At 40.2% G+C, this 24,387-nt stretch overlaps 1 protein-coding gene and 1 long non-coding RNA gene across 3 annotated transcripts in view; one reads left to right on the forward strand and one right to left on the reverse strand.

The window, feature by feature from the left end:
- LOC308509151 overlaps window positions 1–9,880 on the reverse strand; it is a 189,615-nt gene extending 179,735 nt beyond the window's left edge. The window contains exon 1 of one of the 2 annotated variants that reach the window (XR_013995133.1): window positions 9,831–9,880. This is a non-coding gene — a long non-coding RNA (uncharacterized lncRNA). Of the gene's footprint in view, window positions 1–8,531; window positions 9,096–9,830 lie in introns of those variants that run through there. The other variant, XR_013995134.1, reaches the window with a different exon arrangement.
- A 237-nt stretch (window positions 9,881–10,117) lies between these two features.
- PCDH10 (protocadherin 10) overlaps window positions 10,118–24,387 on the forward strand; it is a 44,973-nt gene continuing 30,703 nt past the window's right edge. Inside the window, exons 1-4 of the mRNA XM_081076628.1 lie at window positions 10,118–13,596; window positions 15,190–15,248; window positions 15,856–15,962; window positions 23,535–23,840. Coding sequence (XP_080932754.1) covers window positions 10,966–13,596; window positions 15,190–15,248; window positions 15,856–15,962; window positions 23,535–23,840 — 3,103 coding nt within the window. The 5' untranslated portion in view covers window positions 10,118–10,965. The remainder of the gene's footprint in view (window positions 13,597–15,189; window positions 15,249–15,855; window positions 15,963–23,534; window positions 23,841–24,387) is intronic.

Genomic DNA, 24,387 nt, shown 5'->3' on the forward strand with positions numbered 1-24,387 from the left:
CAGATGACTCTTAATCCTGCATGCATAAAAGAATTACTATCCTAATTACAGAATTAAGTATTTCCAAACTCTATAATATCTAAACCACAAATAATATGGACATGTCAGTTATGGAATAAGAAAGCTAGAGAATAAGAAAAGAAAAAAGAAAATATACTATAGAGACCAGACAGCCCTGTTACTGGATTGACATGCCTCCATTTTGAAGACAGAAGAACTGAGAACAAGAAGCAAAACAGTGTCTACTCTGGTTTGAAATTCAGGATATTCCTTTGAATCGACCATGTCAATTAACCTTTCTTTTCAACTTAACCCACAAACATGCTTCTATATTTTCTCTCCTGATTCTACCTAAGGCAGCAAACATCCTATCATCTCAGACACATTTAGTCTTAACATCTAATATTCTATTTAGAGGACTCCTTCCTTCCTTGTTATCGTGACCGTATAAAAGGAATAAAACAATTCAGAATGCTGGCCATTGTACAGTTGAACCTTGAACAACACAGGTTTGAACTGCAAGTGTCCACTTGTATTTTTCAATAAATACACAGTAGGCCTTCCATATCCCTGGGTTCATATCCACAGATTCAGCCACCTGGGGCAGCTGGGAATCCTTGGACGCACTGCTCTATGCCATTTTGTATAAGGGACTTGAGCGTCTGTATATTTTAGTATGTGCGTGAGTCCTGGAACTAATTGCCCCTGGATACTGAGGAATGACTGTATTTACTTTATTCATATTCATACAGTCATCACAGTATATATGATATAAAACTAAAATTAGAAAACAAAGCACATCATGAGATGATAGATCTCTTTTGAGTAGTAGTATTTGGAGAGAGAAGGAATGCATTTCACTAGTTGTAAGTGAGCGATAAACAGTTTGTAACACACTTGTAATGTGCAGTGGATTTTCCATCTTAGGTAAACATTCTTTGAAATAACCAACTTAAAAAGACCTTTCTCAAATATAGATCACTGAAAACATAGCTTGTGGAATTGAGTATAATTCTTGAGTATAACTGAGTATAATTGAGTATAATTCTTAAAAGATAGAATTATCTTTCAAGATGAATAACAGGAAGCTAAAAAGGTCAAGCATTCATTCATTTGGTCAGTACATCTTTATTAAGTACTGGTTATGCAGCCAACAAATTCATCAAAAATGTGACCATTCAGCTGAATGTTTGTAGATTCCTTGGGATTAGGAAAAACTTCTCTCTCTAATCCTGTCCAGCAGAATACAAATATGCTCTTGTTAAATTAGATATTGTTTAGGTATCTGACCTGACAAGTTAAAAAAAAATGTGTTAAGAAAATCAGCAATCAGCATTCTAGCATTAAATTTGCAGCTGCAACCAAGGTTCTCAAGCAGATATGCTTCTTCATTAAAAGCAACAGTATTAGGTTTTATCATAATCCTAAGGATGAGCATTAGCTATTAGCCCAAGCCATAGCAAAAGCATTGTTCAGGTGTGAATGCTGAGTGAGGATATTACCCATCTCTGCCATCCTTAAATTTGTCCAAGTTCTTGTGGGTGGGAATGGGGAGGCGAAAACCCAATAAAACAAAATTGAGGCCACCTGGCATCACAGATTTAAGGATCTGGGTCCAACGTGAGGCTACTGGCCCATTTGCTGTTTTTATGGTTCCTAAAGAAAAGCTTTTTGCTATCACTGCCTTCACTCCCATACTGTGCAAGTCCCTCTAACCTGCTTCACATATTTCCTTCTACTAATCTGTGTCACTGTTGCCTTAAAGTCATAACAAAAGCTATCCTTCTCTAGAAATTTTTGCTCAATTAATTTTATTCTAGTCTCTACCCCCCATGCACTCAGCATTCACAGTCATTACATGTTTTATCTTTTTTCACACTGCTTAATGAAGTTATTTAAACCTTTCTATGCATATTCCTTATCAATTTGACTGTGAATTGTTGAGAAATATATCTATGATTTACATTTATTTTCCACTCTCTCAGTATTTCTATGGCTGTGCTCCTAGCACACTAGCACCAGTGCATGTTTTTACTTCTAAAATTATAAGAAATTACTAAAGAGAATATTAATAACAGGAATGCAAGGCAGAAAAATGGAAAGGAGGAGAATGTTGAAAAGAAAGTCAAATGTAATTGAGGTCTGATGCTCAGATTTGGTCATTCTAATAAATACATCCTATTTTAAGGGACTGATTTTCGCCAATTTGTTTTTAATTTTGAAAATTTTAGTACTCATAATCATGAATAGAGTAGTAGGCATTAAGACTTTACATCAAGAAATTGGAAGAAATATTAAGTGAATCTATCAAACAAGAGTCCTTTAATCCTAAAATTTTGGTAAACATAGAAATAGGAAACAGTATTCTACAATGTGAGAGTCTGTTCTTACCAAAATGATTTAAAAAAATCTATCCACATATTAGTTTTTCAAATAAATTTAAATTTACAGAAAATTTAAACTTATCTGGATGAAAGCAAATAAAAAGTGTTAAAACATGATTGTGAAAAGTCTCATTATTGATTTTTATGGTCTGAAAGCTTAATTAAAATGAAGTTAATTTAGTCTCCATTTATTATTTGTATCATCTTCAAAATTATAATATTCTGCAAAATAGGGACAATGTAAAATTGTTCTGCACTTCAAAGAAAATGCCTTAGCTTCTATTTCATAAAGGAAATAAAACCACCAGGAAAATCAATGTCGATTATTATGAATAAATATGTTATTAAGAACTAACTCACTCAACACATCTTACTATAATAATAGTTAACATTTACTGAGAGTCTACTATGGGCTAAAAGTTGCATGTATATCAGTTTGAGTTTCACAATTACACAACAAGGTAATATATCATTATATATCAATATATCAATATATTATCAATATATATCAATATATCAATATATCAATATATCAATATATCAAATTATATATCAATATATCAATATATTAAAGGATGTTAAGAACGTTTAATCCACTTTGACAGAGTTTCAAAGGAGTTAAATAATTTGGCCTAGTTCAAATGTTTGAGAAGTAGGGATTTGAGCCTAATTGGGTTTAATTCTCAAGGTTATGTCTTTATAAGTTATTGTATCAGTCCCTGCCACAGTTGGGGGCCTTCGGAAACAAGTAAGATATAAAACCTACACTATAGAGCCCACATTACACATACTCTGAATTACTAGATATAATGTACTGCTAAAAGAAATATATCTTTCTTCTGTTCGTACCTATTACCAAAATAATAATACACATTTTACTTACAGTAGGTAAATAAGATTTCATAGTCATCTTCCTTTGATTATTTCTTTGCATAATTAAAATTGTTTTTAAGTTATTTCTTTCCATTTGCTCCTGGCACAATATCATCAAATAAATTTAACAGTTTAGTTTTCAGAAATTTCAAATGAAACAATCTTTTCTGAACAACATTGAAGAAATTAGTATAAAATTATAATTTAAACTCAGCCTAATGAAAGTTTCCCTTTTAAAGACCAGATCAGAAATACATGCAAAATGGACATTAATATTTGCATTGTATAAAACGTTTATACTTCGTGTTTTTCCCAGCTTTTAACCTCTGATGAACTAAGTGAACAAGGCAATACTTCTGGGACCACTAATCAACATAGTGTTTTTCACGAATGGCTGAAGCAGAGGTGCCTTCCTTTAGGTAGTACATGTTTGTTTTATCAATTTCCATTTTCAGTCATTAAAATCTTTGATTGTCATGTTAGGCAATCCTAATCACACCATTGATTTCTACATGAGAAAGAGATGGCTGCTTATAATCTCATTCACTTGTAAGAGAACATACTCAAGCTTTGGTTTTCTGACAAACTCTGAAAAAAAAAAAAAACCTCAGATATATTTATGAATTCCTCCATAACTAAAGTAAATGATGTACTAGCCATTTTGACCAAGATGAAACAATAACTCCTGTCAGTATACAAGGTGGATAAACACCATCTCTAAATTAATTCAATTTTTGCTTTGCTTCCTAAGTAAATGCAACTCAGGTACACCAGAGAAACATGGTGTAGAACAATGAGCCTCCACATGAACATCAAAAGGACTGAAAATGAATTTTTTGTTAATGTAGTGAGTTACTTAAATTCTGAACAATGGTAGTTACCTTATCTATAATGTTGCAATGATAATACCTATAGACATGGGGGAAAATATTATAACTTATGTAAAAATGCTTGGCACACACTGGCTGTTTGAAACCATTAGTCACTTTTACCAAAAAGAAAAAAAAATAGAAAAGAAAATAAATTTCCATCAAATAACACATTTTACAGTATAGCATTGTCAAGACCATCTAAATAAAACATTATGGAAATCAAGTTTCTTATACAAAAAGTTATACTAATCAGGCAGCCAAACTTAGAGAAAAGCATTTTTTTTTTATTGAAGTGTCTATTTAAGTTTTGTTTACTATTGTAATTCTCATGTAATTTTAATTACTGATAAAATTCTAAAGTTATGTTTGCTATTCTTCCCATGGTATCTGTTTCTAATAACGTTTTCAAACTCTTCAGAAAAATAACATTATAATCTGTAACCCTCATCACAATCTGGGAAATCTCATTCTGCATTTATAAAGTCGATGGGCTTCCCCTTAAGAAAACAATTTATACTTGCCAGACAAATACTAGTATTATGCCAACTGTATCACTGTCAAATAAGAAACAAACCTACTGGGGATGAAAAAAGAGGTTTCTAGACCCTTTTTCTCTCACTCTTATAAATATAATCAATCTTACTATAAATTTTTGAAATTGTTCTACATCGACCTTAATGTGCAAAAGCTTCCTTTCCACCTCTGGGCCCCATCAGTAAAACTCACATATCATCCTGTTAGCAAAGCAACTGGCTTTTTCAACTTGATGTCTTGTAGTTCTTATTTACAATCCTAATCGCACCATTGATTCCAGTAATCTTTCAGTGAAGGTGATTATTAATGCTGTCAAAAGCAGAAGCTGGGATTCAATACTTTTTCTTTTTGTTTTTTTTTCCTTTTTTTAATAAACCTGGATAATTAAGGTTAAGTCTAATAATGCGACTCCAGAGGCCTCTGGGTAATTAGAAGTTTCCTGTAATGGAACAAAGATATTGTCCTCACTTAAAATTGTATACACACTCCAAAATACTTACTTATATAAGCCACAGATGGTTAAATAAAAATTTTAGGAGTAGCCACTCATAATAACACAGAGGTAACTATATATTTTTTTTAAATGTTCAGACTTAAAAAACATGCACCACATAAAATTTTATCTAATTGATTTTTCTTCTGTAATTTACAGCCATAAGATCTATTTTGTCTACTAAGGCAAAAAAAAAAAACAAAAAACTAAGCGTATGACCTTTTTACTAACTCAGGTGTGTCTCTAACACACTAAGGAATTGAACAATGTTCTGGAAAAAAAGAAGTCGGATAAAACAAATATAAAGAAGACAAGAGACATTTTGGAGAAATCAGATGTTTCAATATCCAAAGCAATGAAAGAAAAGGGTAGGATGAGGTAAAGCATTCTGATTTTCAGAAAAAGAGGTCATGATGTACTAAAGATGGTGATTTTTAATCAGATCTATTTATTTGCATTCTGAAGGAAGGTGTGGAACAAAATATAAATTCCCAAAGAACTATTTATTTATCACTGAAAGACACACATGTGAAGGAGCTAACAAGAATGTCAGTATACGCAATATTCATCATCGTCACCCACCCATAACCAGGGAAAACATATGTATTTGGAAGCAGTATCAACACCATTGCCTAGTTTAAAAATATTCCTGGACCTCTTATTGATCAATATCTCTTATAGAAAGGATGAGAGGACAACATCTGAACTAAAAGAGTATTATCAGAAAATGATACCATGAGCATTACGATGTATAATTCATGTTGCTTTCATTTGCTCAGGCCACTGTAAAAATCCATAAATCATTTTCTTGTTCATGTATTGCTTAAGTGCAATTTGTCATTTTGCATTAGAGGGCTGCTTCAGCTCATCAGTGCTTTTAATTCACTGTTTAGAGTTTAACAAAATGCTGGCCCTGTCGGATCATTGACAAGACACTGAAAGGTGAAGCCACACTGATATTAACTAGGTTAAACAAAACAGAACATTTCTGCTTTGAATATCAAGTAATGCTTAATGGAATATCTAGTAGTCTAAGTACCCGAAACATGAATTGGTTTGTTCTCTGTTGTGTTCAAAGCATTAAAATACAGCAACTAAAGAGTTACCTGCATGCTTATCATAGCATAGGTTATAAGCGTTCACTCTTTACTATAGACAAACGCTAACACAGCGTCTATGGCATTGGCTCCAAAGCCTTACCTGCCCACCTCTTAAGTTAGGTTACACTGCTACAAATAAACCTATTGCATGGTTACCCTGAAGAGATGCAATGCAATCCAAGTCCATTGTGTTAGCTCTCTGCACTCTCCTTGCTGGGAATGACAGGTGCCAGCACCATCTAGCTCAATCCGGGACCAGCCTGGCATTTGAAAGACTCCTTATTGACAATTTTAATTTTTTTTGTCTTCCATTTCTTTAAAAAAAATGTCTTCTCAAAGCTCTGGGCACACTGCAATAATAAGAGGATTTAGAAACAAATTGCTTTCAAGTCAAGTTAAATCACTGCAAACATTCATTTATCCAAAGGCTGGTTAAGAAACTTGTTTCCCACCGACCCCCACCCCTGCCTTTTCCATAAAGGGCAGGGAAGAAAGCAACCCTGTTACCTAGTTTCAAAGTTTGTAGCTAGGTAGACAAAATGCATTTGTGGGATCCTTAGCGCTCCCCTATTTCTGCTGCACTGAGAGCCCAATGAAATAGAGGAACGTGTATTATCACTCTCCTAAGCCAACAGAGAGTTTTTTGAAAATTGATTTTGATAACGTCCATCTACATAGTAACTATTCCCCCCTTCTGTATTAAGATGCAATTTGTTCTGGCCCAGATGCTTTTCTGGAGGGGGCATGGGAGGGTAAAAGGTAAGGTTTATGTTCGCTATGGACTGTTTGTCCCTTTGGGTTCCAGTGATGGGGTGTCCAGTGACACAGTATTAGACGACATTCTGCTTTTCAGAGGCATCAACCCCGCCTCCAAGGCTATTATTTATGGACTCATTGTCTCAGTAAATTTTGGGGTCCACCAAAGGGACAGTAAACAAGAAAAAGGGAAGGGGGCTAAAATCTGCTTGATTGACACAGCAAGAGAGAAAATAAACCGGTTACACTTAGGCATTTTAAAAAGGCAAGTTTAAAGTGTAGTTTTGTTTTGTCGGTGACTGGGTGGGGCTGTTTAATAGTTCCAGATTTACCAATATCTGAATCTTGCCTTCCAACAAAATGCTCCTGCAATTGCCCTTGGCTGGAGCTGTCAGGAGGGAAGCAGAAGGCCGAGCTCTGGTCTGTTCTCCCCAGCAGAATACCCAGTCGTCATCTCCCAGAACCTGGGCGCCTCAGAGACTGCATGTCAGAGAGGCAAGACCTTTAAAGGACCCGGACCAGCGTTGCCGGCGCGGACACAGCCCTCTGCGACCCAAGAAATCCTGCAGAGCCCCCAACAGGCGAGCCCCGCCGAACCAGAGCTCCAAGCAAAATTCTCGGGCTTGCTCTATGCGGCTTTTGCCGCTAGGAGGCGCCTGTAACCCACGTTTGCCGAGCTCTTTCAAACACAACCGCTACCAAAACAAAACACACACACACACACACACACACACACACACACACACACACACACACACACACACAAAACAACTCAAGTGTTACAGTGGCTGCAGTGATTATTTACAGGCAAATCTGGCCATCTCTCCACGTCCTCATCTCTACCTCTGGAAGCTCTCTGGCTCTCAACGAACGCCCCAATTCTGCTCCAATTTCATGTGCATTTTGAGAGCACAAACCTCTTCCCCGATTTCTGGATCTGCATTGTCATTCAGCAGCCGCATGGCTCTCACACGCAAACACGCACGCACACGCGCGCGCGCGCACACACAAGTGTTTCCATACGTACAAAAGAAAACATCAGAAAATTACCGTCATTTAAAAAAATGCTCTAGGATTCTGATGAGTCAGCTTGAAGACCTCAACACATGTCATTTCAATCCTGCAGATCGAAAGAAAAAGAAAGGGGGGAGGGGTAGAAAGTACACATGCGATGTTGTATTAATATTCACATACACCATAATCTCCGTTTCATTGATCCACAGGTCCTTTTATAAAGTGTCATTGCCTTCTCAGTCGCAGACGTGACGGTAAGACCATTTTAACTGCAGCGGTTTTCGCTTGGCTTTGGCCAGCCATCAATTTACTGCAGCTGGGAAAGGATTAGCCATTTTTGCTGGCATCCTTTCCTTCTAACCGCTCAACGGCAGGACCCATCACCGTGAAAGAGCGGGGGTGGGGACCCGGCAAGGCCAAAGGCACGCACAGGCGGGACTGGCGCAATCACGCCTCTGGACACTTGCCCTCCATAATTCCCGGCCCGGAGGGAATGGCAACTTACCTCGGGGTGGAGTAAACGACTCTCCTTTTCCCGAAGGTTGTGCTGGTGTTACTGTGGGGTCATTCGTTACCAGGGAGCCAAAAGGGACCTTCCTCTCTTGGCTTCAGAAGGAGACTGAACAGGGGCTGCTTTAGCGAATCAACAGCCCTCCACCGCCCATTGATTAATATAAAACTGTTTTTACAATCTTTTCTTAGAGAATTGACATGCAATCCTCTCTAGCATTGAAGAGTTCGAGCTGCCTTTTTAACTTCATAGGAACTGGGCGCTGGGATGCGCCGTTTCTCCCCGCGCCTAGCGAGTGGGCACTCAGAGCTGGTCAAGCGCATCCTTCGGGACCGCGGGTCCGGGAGGGGATCCGTGGGGACGTGCACAGACCCGTGCGTCTGGACGGGGAGGATGGATGAGAGCACCGTGAACGTGCCAGCGCGTTCGCCGACACCCGCAGCGGCACACACTGGGGCCGGGAGGGCACGGCTCCAGCCCACTCCCCGACCCACCCACGCCCGAGTTCGCGGCGGTCGGACTGTCCTCCTCCAGCGAGTGTGCCCCAAGCTGAGCAAGAATCGGTGCCCGGGTCTAACACGGAGGCGGGTCAGAGGGAATCTCCAATTGTGGGGAAAACAGCAGGCAGTAGCCTGAGCGCGCAGCCGCCGCGGAGCACTTGGCCGAGCGAGGCGCAGGGATGTCGGAGGCGCCTTACAAGGCCCGGCGGGGCCGGACGCTCCCCGCCAGCGAATCGAGCGTGGGGCTGGCGGGCTCCCGGCAGAGCTCAATGAAACAGGCTCCGCAGTTATTGCGCAAAGCGCTCGTAGCTCAAAGTCCCCCTGCGAGTTCACCTATTTGGTAAGAATACTGTGGGTCTACCATTAGGACGGGAAAAGGCAACTCTAAAGCGTCCGCATATCTCTGGAAGCGGCCGGCCCCTCACCCTCGGCGTGAATCCCACCTCCGCCCCACACTCAGCTGCTTTACTCCTGCTCCACACGCCCCCCCCGGACCCTCACGCTTAGTTCCACACGGGCCGTGTTACATCCCTTTTTTAAGTGTCCTCACAGTCTCTGCCAGAGCTCCTTAATCAGGTAACCCGTGCCAATTAACAGCACCTTTGCAACTTTTTTCCCGTTCGCGGTGAATGATTTCCACGATCACTGGCAAGGAAAATACCTTAAAATAAAAAAGAATGTTAGCGTCATTGGAAACCCCGTTCCTGAGAGAGGATACCGCTGCTACTGTTGCTATTATGGTTTCGCATTTGCTTATACAAACAGGGGAACCTCTCTATTCCCTTTCCATTACCTGCGGCTGGGGACTGGGAACTTTCCGCGGCAGAGTCCCCAGCTAGCGCCTCGGGACCTGCGGGGCTGTGCTCTGCCTCCCTCACACTCACACTCACCGCGACCGCCCGGGCGCGGGTTCTATCCCGCCCCACCCGGCTGCCAGGTGACGCGGCTAGTTGACGGCCAGGTCGGCCAGTCAGCAGTGGCTCAGTGGGTGGTGCTCCTCAGTGATTGGTTGGCCGAATTAGGGCGCTGCGCAAAAACAGAGAAGCGTTGCGCTCGGAGCTCAGAAACTGCCAGCCGAGATCACAGGCTCTAAGGCTGAGGCAGGAGGAGGGAAGAACTGGAAGGAAGAGAGACTGGTTAGAGGGAAAGAGGCTTGGGAAGCAAACTGCAGAAAAGAAACTGCTCATCACACTAACAGAGAGTCAAATGACGGTGGAGATGAGGACAGAGAAAGACAAGACTAAGAAAGGCAAAAGATACAAATAGAGCGAAAAAGGAAGAAAAAAAAAATGCCAAGAAGAGCATCCATCGGGAGAAATGAAGAGAATGAAAGTTTTATGCTGCAGAGCCGTACTATGCTTTTCCGGCACAAAATTCTCTCGCTGTTTTTAAGCCCTTTTGCATTTGCCCGCCGTTGACATTAAGAGGCATGTTCAGCGGTGCTCGCAGCATCTCCTTTTCCTTCTCCTCTTCCTCCTCATCTTCCTCCTCCTTCTTTCCCTCCTCCTCCTTCTCCTCCCATCAGCAAGAAGACAAACCGAGGACAGTCTTGAAATACCGAAATTTCCTCCTCGGGATTTGCCAGCGCCGCGTTGCGCCAAGACTGTCGGAATAAAGGACGCTGACTATTGTATCATTATTTTATTAACTGGTCAGTGGGAAGATTACAGATGAGGAAAGGGGACGCCTGTCACCCTTCCTGCGCTAAGATTGAAAAATGAGGCTGAATTGCGGAAAGCCCTAAAATGAAGCAAAAGGAATAAGATTTTTAAGGACAGAAAGCCACAGGAGCCCCCTCCCCCCACTTAGCTCACTTTTATTTGTGTGTATGTGTGTGTGTGTGTCTGTGTGTGTGTGTTTTCCTTGTGGTGGGGGAGGTGATTGGGTAGCGGACTGGCTGCGGGAAGCTGCTTCCTTTCCCTTTGGAGATGATTGTGCTATTATTCTTTGCCTTGCTCTGGATGGTGGAAGGAGTCTTTTCTCAGCTTCACTACACGGTGCAGGAGGAGCAGGAACATGGCACTTTCGTGGGGAATATTGCTGAAGATCTGGGCTTGGACATTACAAAACTTTCGGCTCGCAGGTTTCAAACGGTGCCCAACTCGCGGACCCCATATTTGGACCTCAACCTGGAGACCGGTGTGCTGTACGTGAACGAGAAGATCGACCGCGAGCAAATCTGCAAGCAGAGCCCCTCCTGCGTCCTGCACCTGGAGGTCTTCCTGGAGAACCCTTTGGAGCTGTTCAGGGTGGAGATTGAGGTGTTGGACATCAATGACAACCCCCCTTCCTTCCCGGAGCCGGATCTGACTGTGGAGATCTCTGAGAGCGCCACACCGGGCACCCGCTTCCCCTTGGAGAGCGCATTCGACCCAGACGTGGGCACCAACTCCTTGCGCGACTACGAGATCACCCCCAACAGCTACTTCTCCCTGGACGTGCAGACCCAGGGGGATGGCAACCGATTCGCCGAGCTGGTGCTGGAGAAGCCGCTGGACCGAGAGCAGCAAGCGGTGCACCGCTACGTGCTGACCGCGGTGGACGGGGGAGGCGGGGGCGGAGGAGGTGAAGGAGGCGGCGGCGGTGGGGGAGGGGTCCTGCCCCCCCAGCAGCAGCGCACGGGCACGGCCCTACTCACCATCCGAGTGCTGGACTCCAACGACAACGTGCCCGCCTTCGACCAACCCGTCTACACTGTGTCCCTGCCAGAGAACTCGCCGCCGGGCACGCTCGTGATCCAGCTCAACGCCACAGACCCAGACGAAGGCCAGAACGGCGAGGTCGTGTACTCCTTCAGCAGCCACATTTCGCCCCGGGCGCGGGAGCTGTTCGGACTGTCGCCGCGCACCGGCCGGCTGGAGGTGAGCGGCGAGCTGGACTATGAAGAGAGTCCGGTGTACCAAGTGTACGTACAAGCCAAGGACCTGGGCCCCAACGCCGTGCCGGCGCACTGCAAGGTGCTCGTGCGAGTGCTGGATGCGAACGACAACGCGCCCGAGATCAGCTTCAGCACGGTGAAGGAGGCGGTGAGCGAGGGCGCGGCGCCCGGCACGGTGGTGGCCCTGTTCAGCGTGACCGACCGCGACTCCGAGGAGAACGGGCAGGTGCAGTGCGAGCTGCTGGGGGACGTGCCGTTCCGCCTCAAGTCCTCCTTCAAGAACTACTACACCATCGTGACCGAGGCCCCCCTGGACCGCGAGTCGGGGGACTCCTACACCCTGACCGTGGTGGCCCGGGACCGAGGCGAGCCGGCGCTGTCCACTAGTAAATCCATCCAGGTGCAAGTGTCCGATGTGAACGACAACGCGCCGCGGTTCAGCCAGCCGGTCTACGACGTGTATGTGACCGAGAACAACGTGCCCGGCGCCTACATCTACGCGGTGAGCGCCACCGACCGCGACGAGGGCGCCAACGCCCAGCTAGCCTACTCGATCCTCGAGTGCCAGATCCAAGGCATGAGCGTCTTCACGTACGTGTCCATCAACTCCGAGAACGGCTACTTGTACGCCCTGCGCTCCTTCGACTACGAGCAGCTCAAGGACTTCAGCTTTCAAGTGGAAGCCCGGGACGCCGGCAGCCCCCAGGCTCTGGCTGGCAATGCCACAGTCAACATCCTCATCGTGGACCAAAACGACAACGCCCCTGCCATCGTGGCGCCTCTGCCGGGGCGCAACGGGACGCCAGCGCGCGAGGTGCTGCCCCGCTCTGCGGAGCCGGGTTACCTGCTGACTCGTGTGGCCGCGGTGGACGCGGACGACGGTGAGAACGCCCGGCTCACTTACAGCCTTGTGCGGGGCAACGAAATGAACCTCTTCCGCATGGACTGGCGCACCGGGGAGCTCCGCACCGCGCGCCGGGTGCCTGCCAAGCGCGACCCCCAGCGGCCTTACGAGCTGGTGATCGAGGTGCGCGACCACGGGCAGCCGCCTCTGTCCTCCACCGCCACCCTGGTGGTGCAGCTGGTGGATGGCGCTGTGGAGCCCCAGGGCGGGGGCGGGGGTGGGGGCGGGGGGTCAGGGGAGCACCAACGCCCCAGCCGCTCAGGCAGCGGGGAGACCTCGCTGGACCTTACCCTCATCCTCATCATCGCGCTGGGTTCGGTGTCCTTTATCTTTCTGCTGGCCATGATCGTGTTGGCCGTGCGTTGCCAAAAAGAGAAGAAGCTCAACATCTACACGTGTCTGGCCAGCGATTGCTGCCTCTGCTGCTGCTGCTGCGGCGGTGGGGGCTCGACCTGCTGCGGCCGCCAAGCCCGGGCGCGCAAGAAGAAACTCAGCAAGTCCGACATCATGCTGGTGCAGAGCTCCAGCGTACCCAGCAACCCGGCCCAAGTGCCGGTGGAGGAGTCCGGGAGCTTTGGCTCCCACCACCACAACCAGAATTACTGCTACCAGGTCTGCCTGACCCCTGAGTCCGCCAAGACCGACTTAATGTTCCTTAAGCCCTGCAGCCCTTCTCGGAGTACGGACACTGAGCACAACCCCTGCGGGGCCATAGTCACCGGCTACACAGACCAGCAGCCCGACATCATCTCCAACGGAAGCATTTTGTCCAACGAGGTAAGGCTGAAGCGAAAGGACCATCATCTCTCATCTCCTCCATCTGAGAGCCTCCTCTAGCCTGGCACTTGTATCTCTGGTGCACTGTATATTTATTTTTAGTATATTAGCTTATTTGTATCTTTGTAGGGGTAAGAATGGGAGGGGGGGTCACCCTCTCCCACCCCTTCGTGTGTAACCTAAACTTGTTGTTCCCAATTTTCTGCGCTCCACCCCTTCACTTTTATTTTCATTCCCTCCCCTTGGTGCTTTGCCACCTTGAACCTTCTTTCTTCCTTCTGGCATCTTTCCTTTAAAATTCTAATCCCTCTCAGTCCTTTCCTTTCTCAGAAATCTGGGAGTAAGGGGGCAAGTGGGCGGGGGGAGGGGGCGAAGCCGGGGGGGGGGGGGGGGGGGGGGCGGGGGAGGTAGAAGGACTTGCTGGCACTGGCAAAGGTCTTTTTCTCTTTGCATTTGTCCCAGGCGTTAATAAAGTTAATTGTTTTGCCCTGTTTATCGATGCTTTCAGTCGCTTGTAAAAGTAAGCTATAGATTGTTTAACTTTGCACAGTTGTCTAAACTCGAATGCATGTTGTAGTGAATGAGTTATCAGATCCGTGTCCTCTGAACTCCAGTTGCAGAAAAGCCTTCAGTTCTGCTCTGGACAGCGTTTACAGACGCTCTTGAAGTCGAAGGCCCACACAGTGTGAATTTGAATGAAGTTGTTTTGGCACAAACCCCTGTAAGCTTAAACTAAACGGAAGGCGTAAACAATTGTCTTAAATATATCTTTTAGCTAATAATCACCTTCTTGCCACTGTGTTTGATAAATCATTGCTGTTGGCATTCTTCATCAAAGAATTTGGCTTGTCAGTTCTGATTTCTTCTTAAAAGATGGAGAAGTGGCAAAGTTGGAAGGAGGGAGGGAGAGGGAGAACAGAGTCAATTTATGTAAAAGAAAGTTTGGACCAGAAGAGGTGTGTGGGTGGTGGAGGCTGGGAGGAAGATGCAGAGGGTCTTTGGAGGGGTAAGATTTTGGTGGAAGGATTATGAATTATTTCCTTGACAGGTTATTTTATTTATTTGAGTTTTAGATATTGACTTTCATGAATATTTGTACAGCTCATTTGTATCTTAAGCACATTTTGAAAATAAACAACAAAATAATTCCATAAAATATCCAAACTTTTTGCTTATTGAGCGTGCTGTTTTTCTTGTGTCAACCAGTATGCACCTAAACACCTTTTTTTTTTTTTTGAGCCATTGAGAGAAAGACTGCTGAGTATAACTTTGTTGACTCCATTAGAGAGGATAGTTTATGAGTCCCAGCTATGAGGTCACTTGCATTATCTCCTTAAAAACACTCACACATTTAAAATTGGCCTTTTATTTCTGTAATGCTTTTTAACTTTTACTAAAAATCTAGACTGAAGTGTCGTTCCGTATCTCCCTGCCCTTACCCAGCAATCAGGCTGAGGTCTAAAGACAGCATGGAAATTCATAAAAATGTCCACAATTTCTTAAGCTAGAATTAGTTTCTGACCTTTTTAGAAACAGACTATTACTTAAACCCTTAGCATTCAAATGCTCTTGATTTATTTATTTTTTTTCTAGACTAAACACCAGAGAGCAGAGCTCAGCTATCTAGTTGACAGACCTCGCCGAGTTAACAGGTATGGACTCCTTTTTTTTTTCTCCCTTGCTTGGTGTATGGACAATTTACTACCTAATAAAAGTAGGAATTAGGTATATAATTCAATATTAAAATATAACACATATAAAGTATTTCAAATTAAGGCAGGACATAAGTACTAATTATATTTGGTTTCCTAGACAATACATAGAAAAATATGGGTATATTTCATTTATATACAACTTAATATATTTGAATATTTTGTCAGTTTACACTCCTACACTGCTTTTGATCGTCTTCCTAACTGTTCCAGTTTATTTATATATATATATATATATATATATATATATATATATATATATATATATATATATTTATATATGCATACATCTGCTGTATAAAAATTATATAAACACATACTTAGCTCCCATCCTAGTATGACACCTAAACTTTACATGCCTTCAGTGCTCATGCTGACTGCCAATGCTCAATTTTAAAAAGTTAGGCTTAAGTTTATGAAAACGAGCTTCATGCAGAAATAAAGCCAACTGAATCTGCAGTGCCATTGGTGACCATGTGGTGGCAGAAGAATGTTTCTGTGTTACTTCACCTTTTTTATTCTAATATTCACATTTTTGTACTTCTAGTTCTGCATTCCAGGAAGCCGACATAGTAAGCTCTAAGGACAGTGGTCATGGAGACAGTGAACAGGGAGATAGTGATCATGATGCCACCAACCGTGGCCAGTCAGCTGGTAAGTGTGATCAAAGGGCACTCTAAATGCTGTTTTTTATATATTTTTTTTCTTTTTTCCCTACTAAATCTAGAAAGGATAATGTCCCAGGTAATTTCTTTTGTAAATTTAATGTTGGTAGATCTTTAGAAAGACAGTGTCACCCTATGTTAATAACTGTATACTCAACAGGATTCTAAAAATTCAATGTTCCTTTGGAGAGTTCAAGTTAGAAATTCCTTGTGGAATATGTTAGAATATGAAATATATATGCGTTTCTTCCTTACATAATGTTCTTTAATAGAATTATATCTCATGCAACATGTCATAGATCTCTCACCTGGGCCAGTCCCCTATCTTCAGTCAATAAAGGTTTCCTCCTATTTTCAACCAGAGTCCCTGACCTGTCAAAAAGTTGGACTCTGTATTTGTATGTAGGTTAAATGATAGTCACTGATGAGTTGGCACAGTGTGATACATATTGTTTATTTTATATACTTCACTTTTTTCTGTATAAATTGAACCTTCACATTTTATAGGATCCTGATAACTAATTACTAATATGTAAAGGAAACACTTAGAAATAAAACAGAGAAAATAATTTTCATAAAGTTTGGGTTATCTTTTTGCTTCATTTGCACTTCACCTATAAAGGGTGCTTGTTGAATTTTTTTTTTCCTTTACTTTTTCTTTTCTGATTAAGTTTTGTGTTGATCTGACCCATAAGGAAATGGAAAGGCAAGTCAACTTTTGTAACTTCTATACATGTCTGGCATTGGACTTTCTTGGGTTCAACTCCTTTTGCTTGAGATTTGACCTTTATTTTGGTTAATGACAAGCACAGAGTGAGAGGGTCCTTATTTTCAAGATATTATCGGTCCTCGACAGCACCCATTCCTCAACACACTTGGTGGACCTCTGAATGGTGCTGAAGCAGTGTGTCAAAGGGCCGTCTACGCCCCATGGTCACCTGGCAGCAGAGGTTGCTGTAAGCCTGTCACTGGGCTAATGTGTGCTGTGTCTGACGCAGCCATAGCCTTGGGAAAGAGGGGAAAGGCTGCTCAAGGGTCTCTTTATATTGCTGCAAGTCATTAATATGCAGACCTAATGAGACTTGAGAACTGCCAAGAATCCCCGGAGGTCCCTGCCCCTCGCGGGCCTTCACGCTAAGTGAACAGAGAACCTATTTAGTGTCTGGGAACCTGACAACAAACCAGATCTTGCCAGAAGTTTATATCTGAGTACAAAGTCCCTTTCATTTTTGGCCTACATATGGCATATGATTTATTGTTATCTTTAAGAAGCTGTACTTTTAGAATCATGCATTCTTATTGTTTTCGTGAAATTTTTAACTTAACAGTCAGCCTTTTAATACCTTCAGAGCAAAATACTTAATTTAGAAAAAATTCTATTTGCTGAATGCTTCCTAGGATGCATTTTATTCTTTGCCCACTCCCCCACTTTGTTGTTGTTGTTGCTTTTTTTTTTTTTGTAGCACTCCAATCTCAATGAACATTTCAATTAGTTTAGTCCCTCAGACACAATGAGCTGTAATAACCTAACCGAATAAAGAGAAATGAATAAACATCTGCAAAACGATCTAAATTTGGAAGATAGATGGGAATATGTTTTCACCAATGTGCCTTCCAAGTAGCTGTTTTATGTCACAGCCACTCCAGTGTTGCCATTTTGGTAATGTCTCTTTCAAATTATTTGAGATGTCAAAGCATCAAAAGGAAAATTAAAATGCTAAATTGTGTGCTGGAAAACATTTTTAAAAGTAAGGCAGTTTTTATTTTTCTTGATCAAAATGGCAAAATGTTTTCCTATCTTTAAGTTTTTAAACATGTGAAAGCAGCATAGAATTTACAATCTATTGGTGTATTTCATTAGCAGTTATAGGGCAGCCACTACATATCGGGCACAAGAATAGCTGTTTTGGAATTGTGATAACTTGTATTAAGAAATAATCACACCCTGTGTGCTGAATTGCAATCAAATGTAATATGCCTAACTTTATTATAAGAATTATTTTGAATGTTTTCTGTTTTTAAGTATAAAACCCTAAATGCAGAGTATTAAAATGCACTTACTTAATGATTTTCTTTCCAGTCCATACTAATGTTGTGTACTATAAACCTCACACCAAGCAGCTAGAATATTTTGTAAAAGTTAAGCCCATTTCAGGTAAACAAGTAAATTTTATTTCCTTGAAAAGCAAGGTATTAATGACCTTGCAATTTTGCAATATTTAGGAAATATTTATAGCACATTTATTTTCAGGTTTAGGTATGAAAACATTTCATACTAATAAGCAAATCCCACTTAGCTGGATTTTAAGGGGAAAGGGTTAGATTATCTAGGAAAAAATAACACTGGAAAGATACAGATTCTGATTTCTCTCCTTTCGTTTGTACCTCATGCCATAATGCATTTTACACATGGTCCTGCTTAGTGCTTCACCTGTTCAAGCTTCCAACTTTTTCTTTACTCCCTCTCTCTTTTTCTATGTTGGCATTACTTTGTATGCATTTATTTAAATATGCCATCTATTTATTCTTCTATGAATAGTTTTCTTTTTTGTTCCCCCTCCCCTTGCCTTTCCCCTTTCTAAGCCATTTGCAGTCAGCAATCTTGTTCATAGAAGGGCTTTAAATACGGAGGCAGCTGCACAGAGAATCACATAAGCTTTTTCAGTTTTCCACTGCACCTGGCTCCATGTGTGAAATTCTTCGGCTTGACCACTGCTCTGTGGCACTTTCTTTCTATAGCCTTGTCAAGGTGCTTTCCGTTTTTTTCAGTGCACTATTGATGTATTGGTTAGATATGGCAGAAGTCCAAGGAGATGTGGTAAATGCATGCATAAATCATCATAAGTGGAAAACCTGATTAATCACAGCTTAACTAGCCAAAAACACCAAAGTAGACTTTAAAAAATGTAAATTGTCAATTTTGTTTATTATATAATTATATTAAAAGATAGGCTTTTCTAATTTAGAATACTGATACACATTTTTAATTGTATATTCTTAACATTTTAACATTATTGGGGTTACATCTAAGGAGATCTATTACGTTGTAAGAAGTTGTGTGTTTTTTTTACAGTTATTAAGTACTGACAATGCACATAATACTAGGATTAATTTTGAATATATTGTTAATAATTGTTTCTTCCTAAAAATGCATATGTTTAAGAGAAAACCCCTAATAAGTGATTCTGTTAGTGTTACTTCTTACAGTTTAACTGAAAATTGTCAAATTCCTCTAAGTTAGTTTCTAAATGTGTTTATTTCTTAACTGATTATTATGATATCAATATATGATACATGGTCAAACTTTGACTATACATTAAAAAATAAAGTGATCTGAATTGTCAGTATATTCAAAATGACAGATAAATTATATACGTGAAATATAATAAACCATTGAGCAACTACTACAAACAACAAGAGAATTCTTGACTTATAAATATAAATTTCCCTTTCCCAACTCAAACAAGAATTTAGACACTGGCAAATTAGCTTTTGGCTTTATAAATAAAGTGAATTTACACCATTATTTGCCAAAGCTTATTCAAGTTACTGGTAAAAATCTGAGCTACAACTTGATGATGCGGAGAGATTCATAATTGGAAACATATATATATATATATAATATATATTATATATATATAATATATAAAACATATTAATGGAAAATGGAGAAAAACTATAAACACTTTGAAAGTCTCAATAGGGAGAAAATTTTGATATATGTGTTTTGAATTTTCATGATTGAATTGTTGATAAATATCTGCCTCCAAACCATATATTCTCCTAATAATTATAGCAATTTTTGTGGTTATAATTAATAACTCAGTTTTCCATTTTTAAGTTGTTAGAGGATGAAATTTTCTCAAGAAAATTAAGTGTTGATTTCCTTTAAAATTAATTTATCCTGGCTTAAAAAAATAAACGTTTTTTATGCATGAGAAAGAAATGTACACTTGATTTTCTATTATTACATTCATCAGAATACAGCACAAATTGAATACAAATACAATATTTTTGAAATCGCAATTTGTTCTCAGTGGTAATTTTACTGCCTCTGACTATAGGGATAAGTTACTTGCCAGTTAAAAAAGATGCATTTTAAAATTTGTCTAAATATATCTATGCTTAACAGGCAGTCTATCACTTCAGCTGTCATGCCTGGTAGTACAGATTATTTCTGAAAAGTGGAGAAAATAAATAAGTAGGAGAAGAAATTGCAAGTAAAATATATATGCTGAGATATTTCTTAGAAACTACCATAACTTCAACACTGAGGTTTGGCCTGTATTTTTCTGGTATACAAATCCCACAGGTTCTACAGGAAAAATATTTGATTGAGGGAAAAAAGTTAAATTTATTTTCTCTTGGGCCTTCAATTTGAGCCATTAAAAAAATTTCAAGAACAATGTGAAAGATGAGCATTTTAATATGTCAGATGGACTGTAATACCTGTCATTTCTGTGTATCATTTATCACAGCAAAACTAGAATATACCTCTGCTTGTTTGGGCATTAAAATAATATATTTGATGGGGCTAGTGATAAATGAAAAGTGACAAAACAATATTAGTCTTTCAATGGCTCCCTAAGGTGAGGACCAGTAATGGGAAAATTTTATTTGGATCTCAAACTATATATCTAAAAAACAAGTGAAAAAACTCAATTTTCAATGAATGTTTCCTTTACTTATTTGAAATTCATTGATGTACTATTTGTGTTGTTTAAAAAAATGTTTCTATGATATTACCCTCATAAGAAATATGTATGCTTGCTTTACCAGTAAAACTGGTAAAACACATTCATGCATAATTTGTGTCACCTTACCTTTCATTCTAGTTATATAAAGCTGTGTGTTATTATTATGGGAATTCCATTTTAAAAGGATTAGTTCATAAATTTACTAAGAACATTAATTACTTACACATTTTTTCCCTTCTGTCAAATAACATTGTTCTTCCCTCAAAAAACTTTATCATATCCCTCCACTTTTTTTGTTATGCACATGATATATTTTTTGTTTAGGTTCTTGACTCATGAGAACTTTATCACATCACCTAGAGCTTCTAATAATTAAGAGAGGCAGAAAACCATACACTTCAAGAGGAGAAAATGGACACAATTGAGTATAAACTACCCATAAAAACAAGTTCTACTGAAAGTAACTTCGAACATAATTAAATATCTGAAAAAGAATGTTGAGAGAATAGTTTATGGAATTTTTTCTGTGTGAGACTATCATATTTATAATTATAGGAGTACTTGGGTATAGGTCCTCGAAAAGATGGAAAGATCGTTAATAGTCTCATGTGATATATTTAAAATGCTATTTCTCAGTCATGTTAGGAAAAAAATGTATTAACTCCGAATTTTGCATCAGGCACTCATCTTTATTAAGATCCAATAATGCAATTCTATCTTAATATTTGAATTTATTCCATCCACTTCAAATTTAATATAACTTGAACTTATTTTTAAAATAAGTAATTGATCATAATAATTTTACTCTTAACGATAGTTCCAGCTATCAAAAAAGCCTCCTCTCTCCCCTCCACCCCCAACACACACTGCAAATAGGGAGCATTTATGGTGTAGTGTGTCAAAATACAAATCTCTCTGGTTTTCTCAATAGTTTCTACCTACCGGGTGTGTCAACGTGTATCAGGGACTTTCTTTCTCCTCTTCTCTTTTTCTTTCTACCTATCTCCTTGAGGAAATAGGATAAAGAACTGAACTTCTCTGGTGTCTAGGGAAACACTGACATATTTTACTTGTGGTTCTTAGTCTGGTTCCTTATCCTGGCTTCAGCTCACGTTTCCTTTCCTCAACAGTTCACTGATCAGTAATTTATTTCCAAGCTTATGCATGACAACTATCAATGGAATGTTATAATCGAAGTCAGACTTGGCATTATACATAGTTTAATTTAAAATTTAAAAAGTCATTATAAAGTGAGATTAATATATGACAAGAAGGTTGGTGTTATTTCTTTAAACATAATTTACTTAATTTTAACTGTCCTTATTCCAAAATACTTGTGGATAATCTAGAGGGTTAGTAATTTTGAAAAATAATTTTTATTTATACACACAGATGTTAACATACAAAACAAATAAATCAGTATGTAACAGAATACCATTAGGAATTTAAAAACTAAAACTTGCTCAAGAGCTCAAATCGCTCATGATATTTATAGAACAATCAAGTGTGTTCATTAAATAAACAATACTCCGTCAGTTAAACTAACAAACAAAAATATCCCTAGTTTTTCCAGGCTAGGCAAGCATTTGAGTTTCTCATGTACAGACCATTAGTACTTTGGTTATTTCAAGTTGCCATTTTAAAATATATTCAATAAACATGTTACTCCGTTTAGAAAAACATTAGAATACACTTTTGGTTTCTGTACTTGTTTTTCTGCATTAGTGCTAATTATCAAAATTAATATTAAATAGTATTCTATAGTGCTCAGATGTGTTATGCTTTGCTCAAGGAACTAAATGAGCTTTCTAGAGCCATAATCAAATGACACAGAATAGTCTTGTCAATCTATGGGAGACAATGAAACGGGAAGTTGCCATTTGAAATCTTGCTGTAGCAAGTCCTCATTTAACGCCCTCAATAAGCTCTGTGGCTTTAAGTGAAACGACTTATAATAAACCAATTTTACATAGGCCAATTGACATAGACAAGAGCTAGGTTCTTTTCACATTTCATCAACGTTATAACAAAATGGTGAAACAACGAGGACCTGCTGTATTTGAGAATTAGTAAGCAAACAGTTCTGTTTTGATTAGGACCTGTGTTTTCCAATATAGAACAAGTAATAAGGTATTTGTCAATAGTATCTGCAGTTGACTTACATTGCACTTGGTTACCTTGGTGTCACTAATTACTGTCATTTGTTCTGGGTTTGTCTAACTGGTTTGTAGTAATATGGACCACCCGAGTGTCATTGAGAAATACCTTTTGGGAAGTCACTTCCTAGGAAGCTTGGCCACTCACAAAACCTTAGCTCATTGCTGTTATTTACTGGTTTATCAATATGTATGCCAGTTTTCTGTTGAATTTCACTTTTTGTTTCACGGTCAGGTTTCATAATCTAAATATCAACTTTAGTGCTTCACGTATTTCTTCCAATTTTGTCTCTAAGAAAAAAGAAATATCAGATGACGTGTCATCATTAGAGATGATAGATTATGAAAACTTTGCACTTTTTTTCTGTTATAAACTTCACCAGAGATTTTAAAAATTATTCATTCTTTTCCTACTCACCACTTCCTAGTTATTTGAATAATTTAGTAATTTAGAGCCAATATGTTCGCCCCCCCCCCCCAATATCCTGAGTAGTTTAGAAACCTCTATTTCAGCGGCTTCTTTGCCAAAATGTCTTACCCTTCACAAAACTAATACAGAGATTTTTGGTTCCTGTCAGGTTAAGACAGGTCTAATTGTGAAGACACCTTCACTCATCACTCTTTATTCTGCCTATAATGGTTCACTTCTAAGCAGCTGGTCATATTGGTGAAGTCCACATCTGTAGTTTCTCTTTTTCCTACTGACAGGTATGGACCTCTTCTCCAACTGCACTGAGGAATGTAAAGCGCTGGGCCACTCAGATCGGTGCTGGATGCCTTCTTTTGTCCCTTCTGATGGACGCCAGGCTGCTGATTATCGCAGCAATCTGCATGTTCCTGGCATGGACTCTGTTCCAGACACCGAGGTGTTTGAAACTCCAGAAGCGCAGCCCGGGGCAGAGCGGTCCTTCTCCACCTTTGGCAAAGAGAAGGCGCTTCAGAGCACCCTGGAGAGAAAAGAACTGGATGGACTGCTGTCTAATACACGAGCGCCTTACAAACCACCATATTTGAGTAAGTATCACAGAAAAGGTTGTATCCACGTGTTCCCTTTAAGAGAATAAAGTTCAATATGCCATTCTTCTTAGTAAAAATAGAGTTTAGGGTGTTTTCAGAAACAAGGATAAAAGTGACTCTTGGATGCAGGCAGTGCTTTACTATAGAAAAATGAACAATACTTCACAGGAAGACAGGTTTCTGGGATAGGATATGGTTGTTGACAACAATCAAACACAGTTTGGATGTTGAAAACATTTTTCAAATGTTCTTCATAATTCCTTTGAAGATTGCTCTCTTGCTTACTTGATTTCCATGTTTTGAAGGGCTTATCTAAGGTGGAAAAATATCTCTCAACCCTTGAGAGATTTCATTTTCTTATCGATGCCAGCATCATCAACTAATCATCTTTTTACCATAGTGACATCAAATACGTGAGACTAAATTCAGAAATCAATGTGGCCATCACTTTGATCATTCAATATCTTTCAATTTAATAATATGTTGGTATGGATTCAAGTTTGGTCAAAACCAGAGGAACTATGTGATGGAAGCATGCCAATAC

Source organism: Rhinolophus hipposideros (assembly GCF_964194185.1).
Source record: "Rhinolophus hipposideros genome assembly, chromosome: 16".
Taxonomy (NCBI): domain Eukaryota; kingdom Metazoa; phylum Chordata; class Mammalia; order Chiroptera; family Rhinolophidae; genus Rhinolophus; species Rhinolophus hipposideros.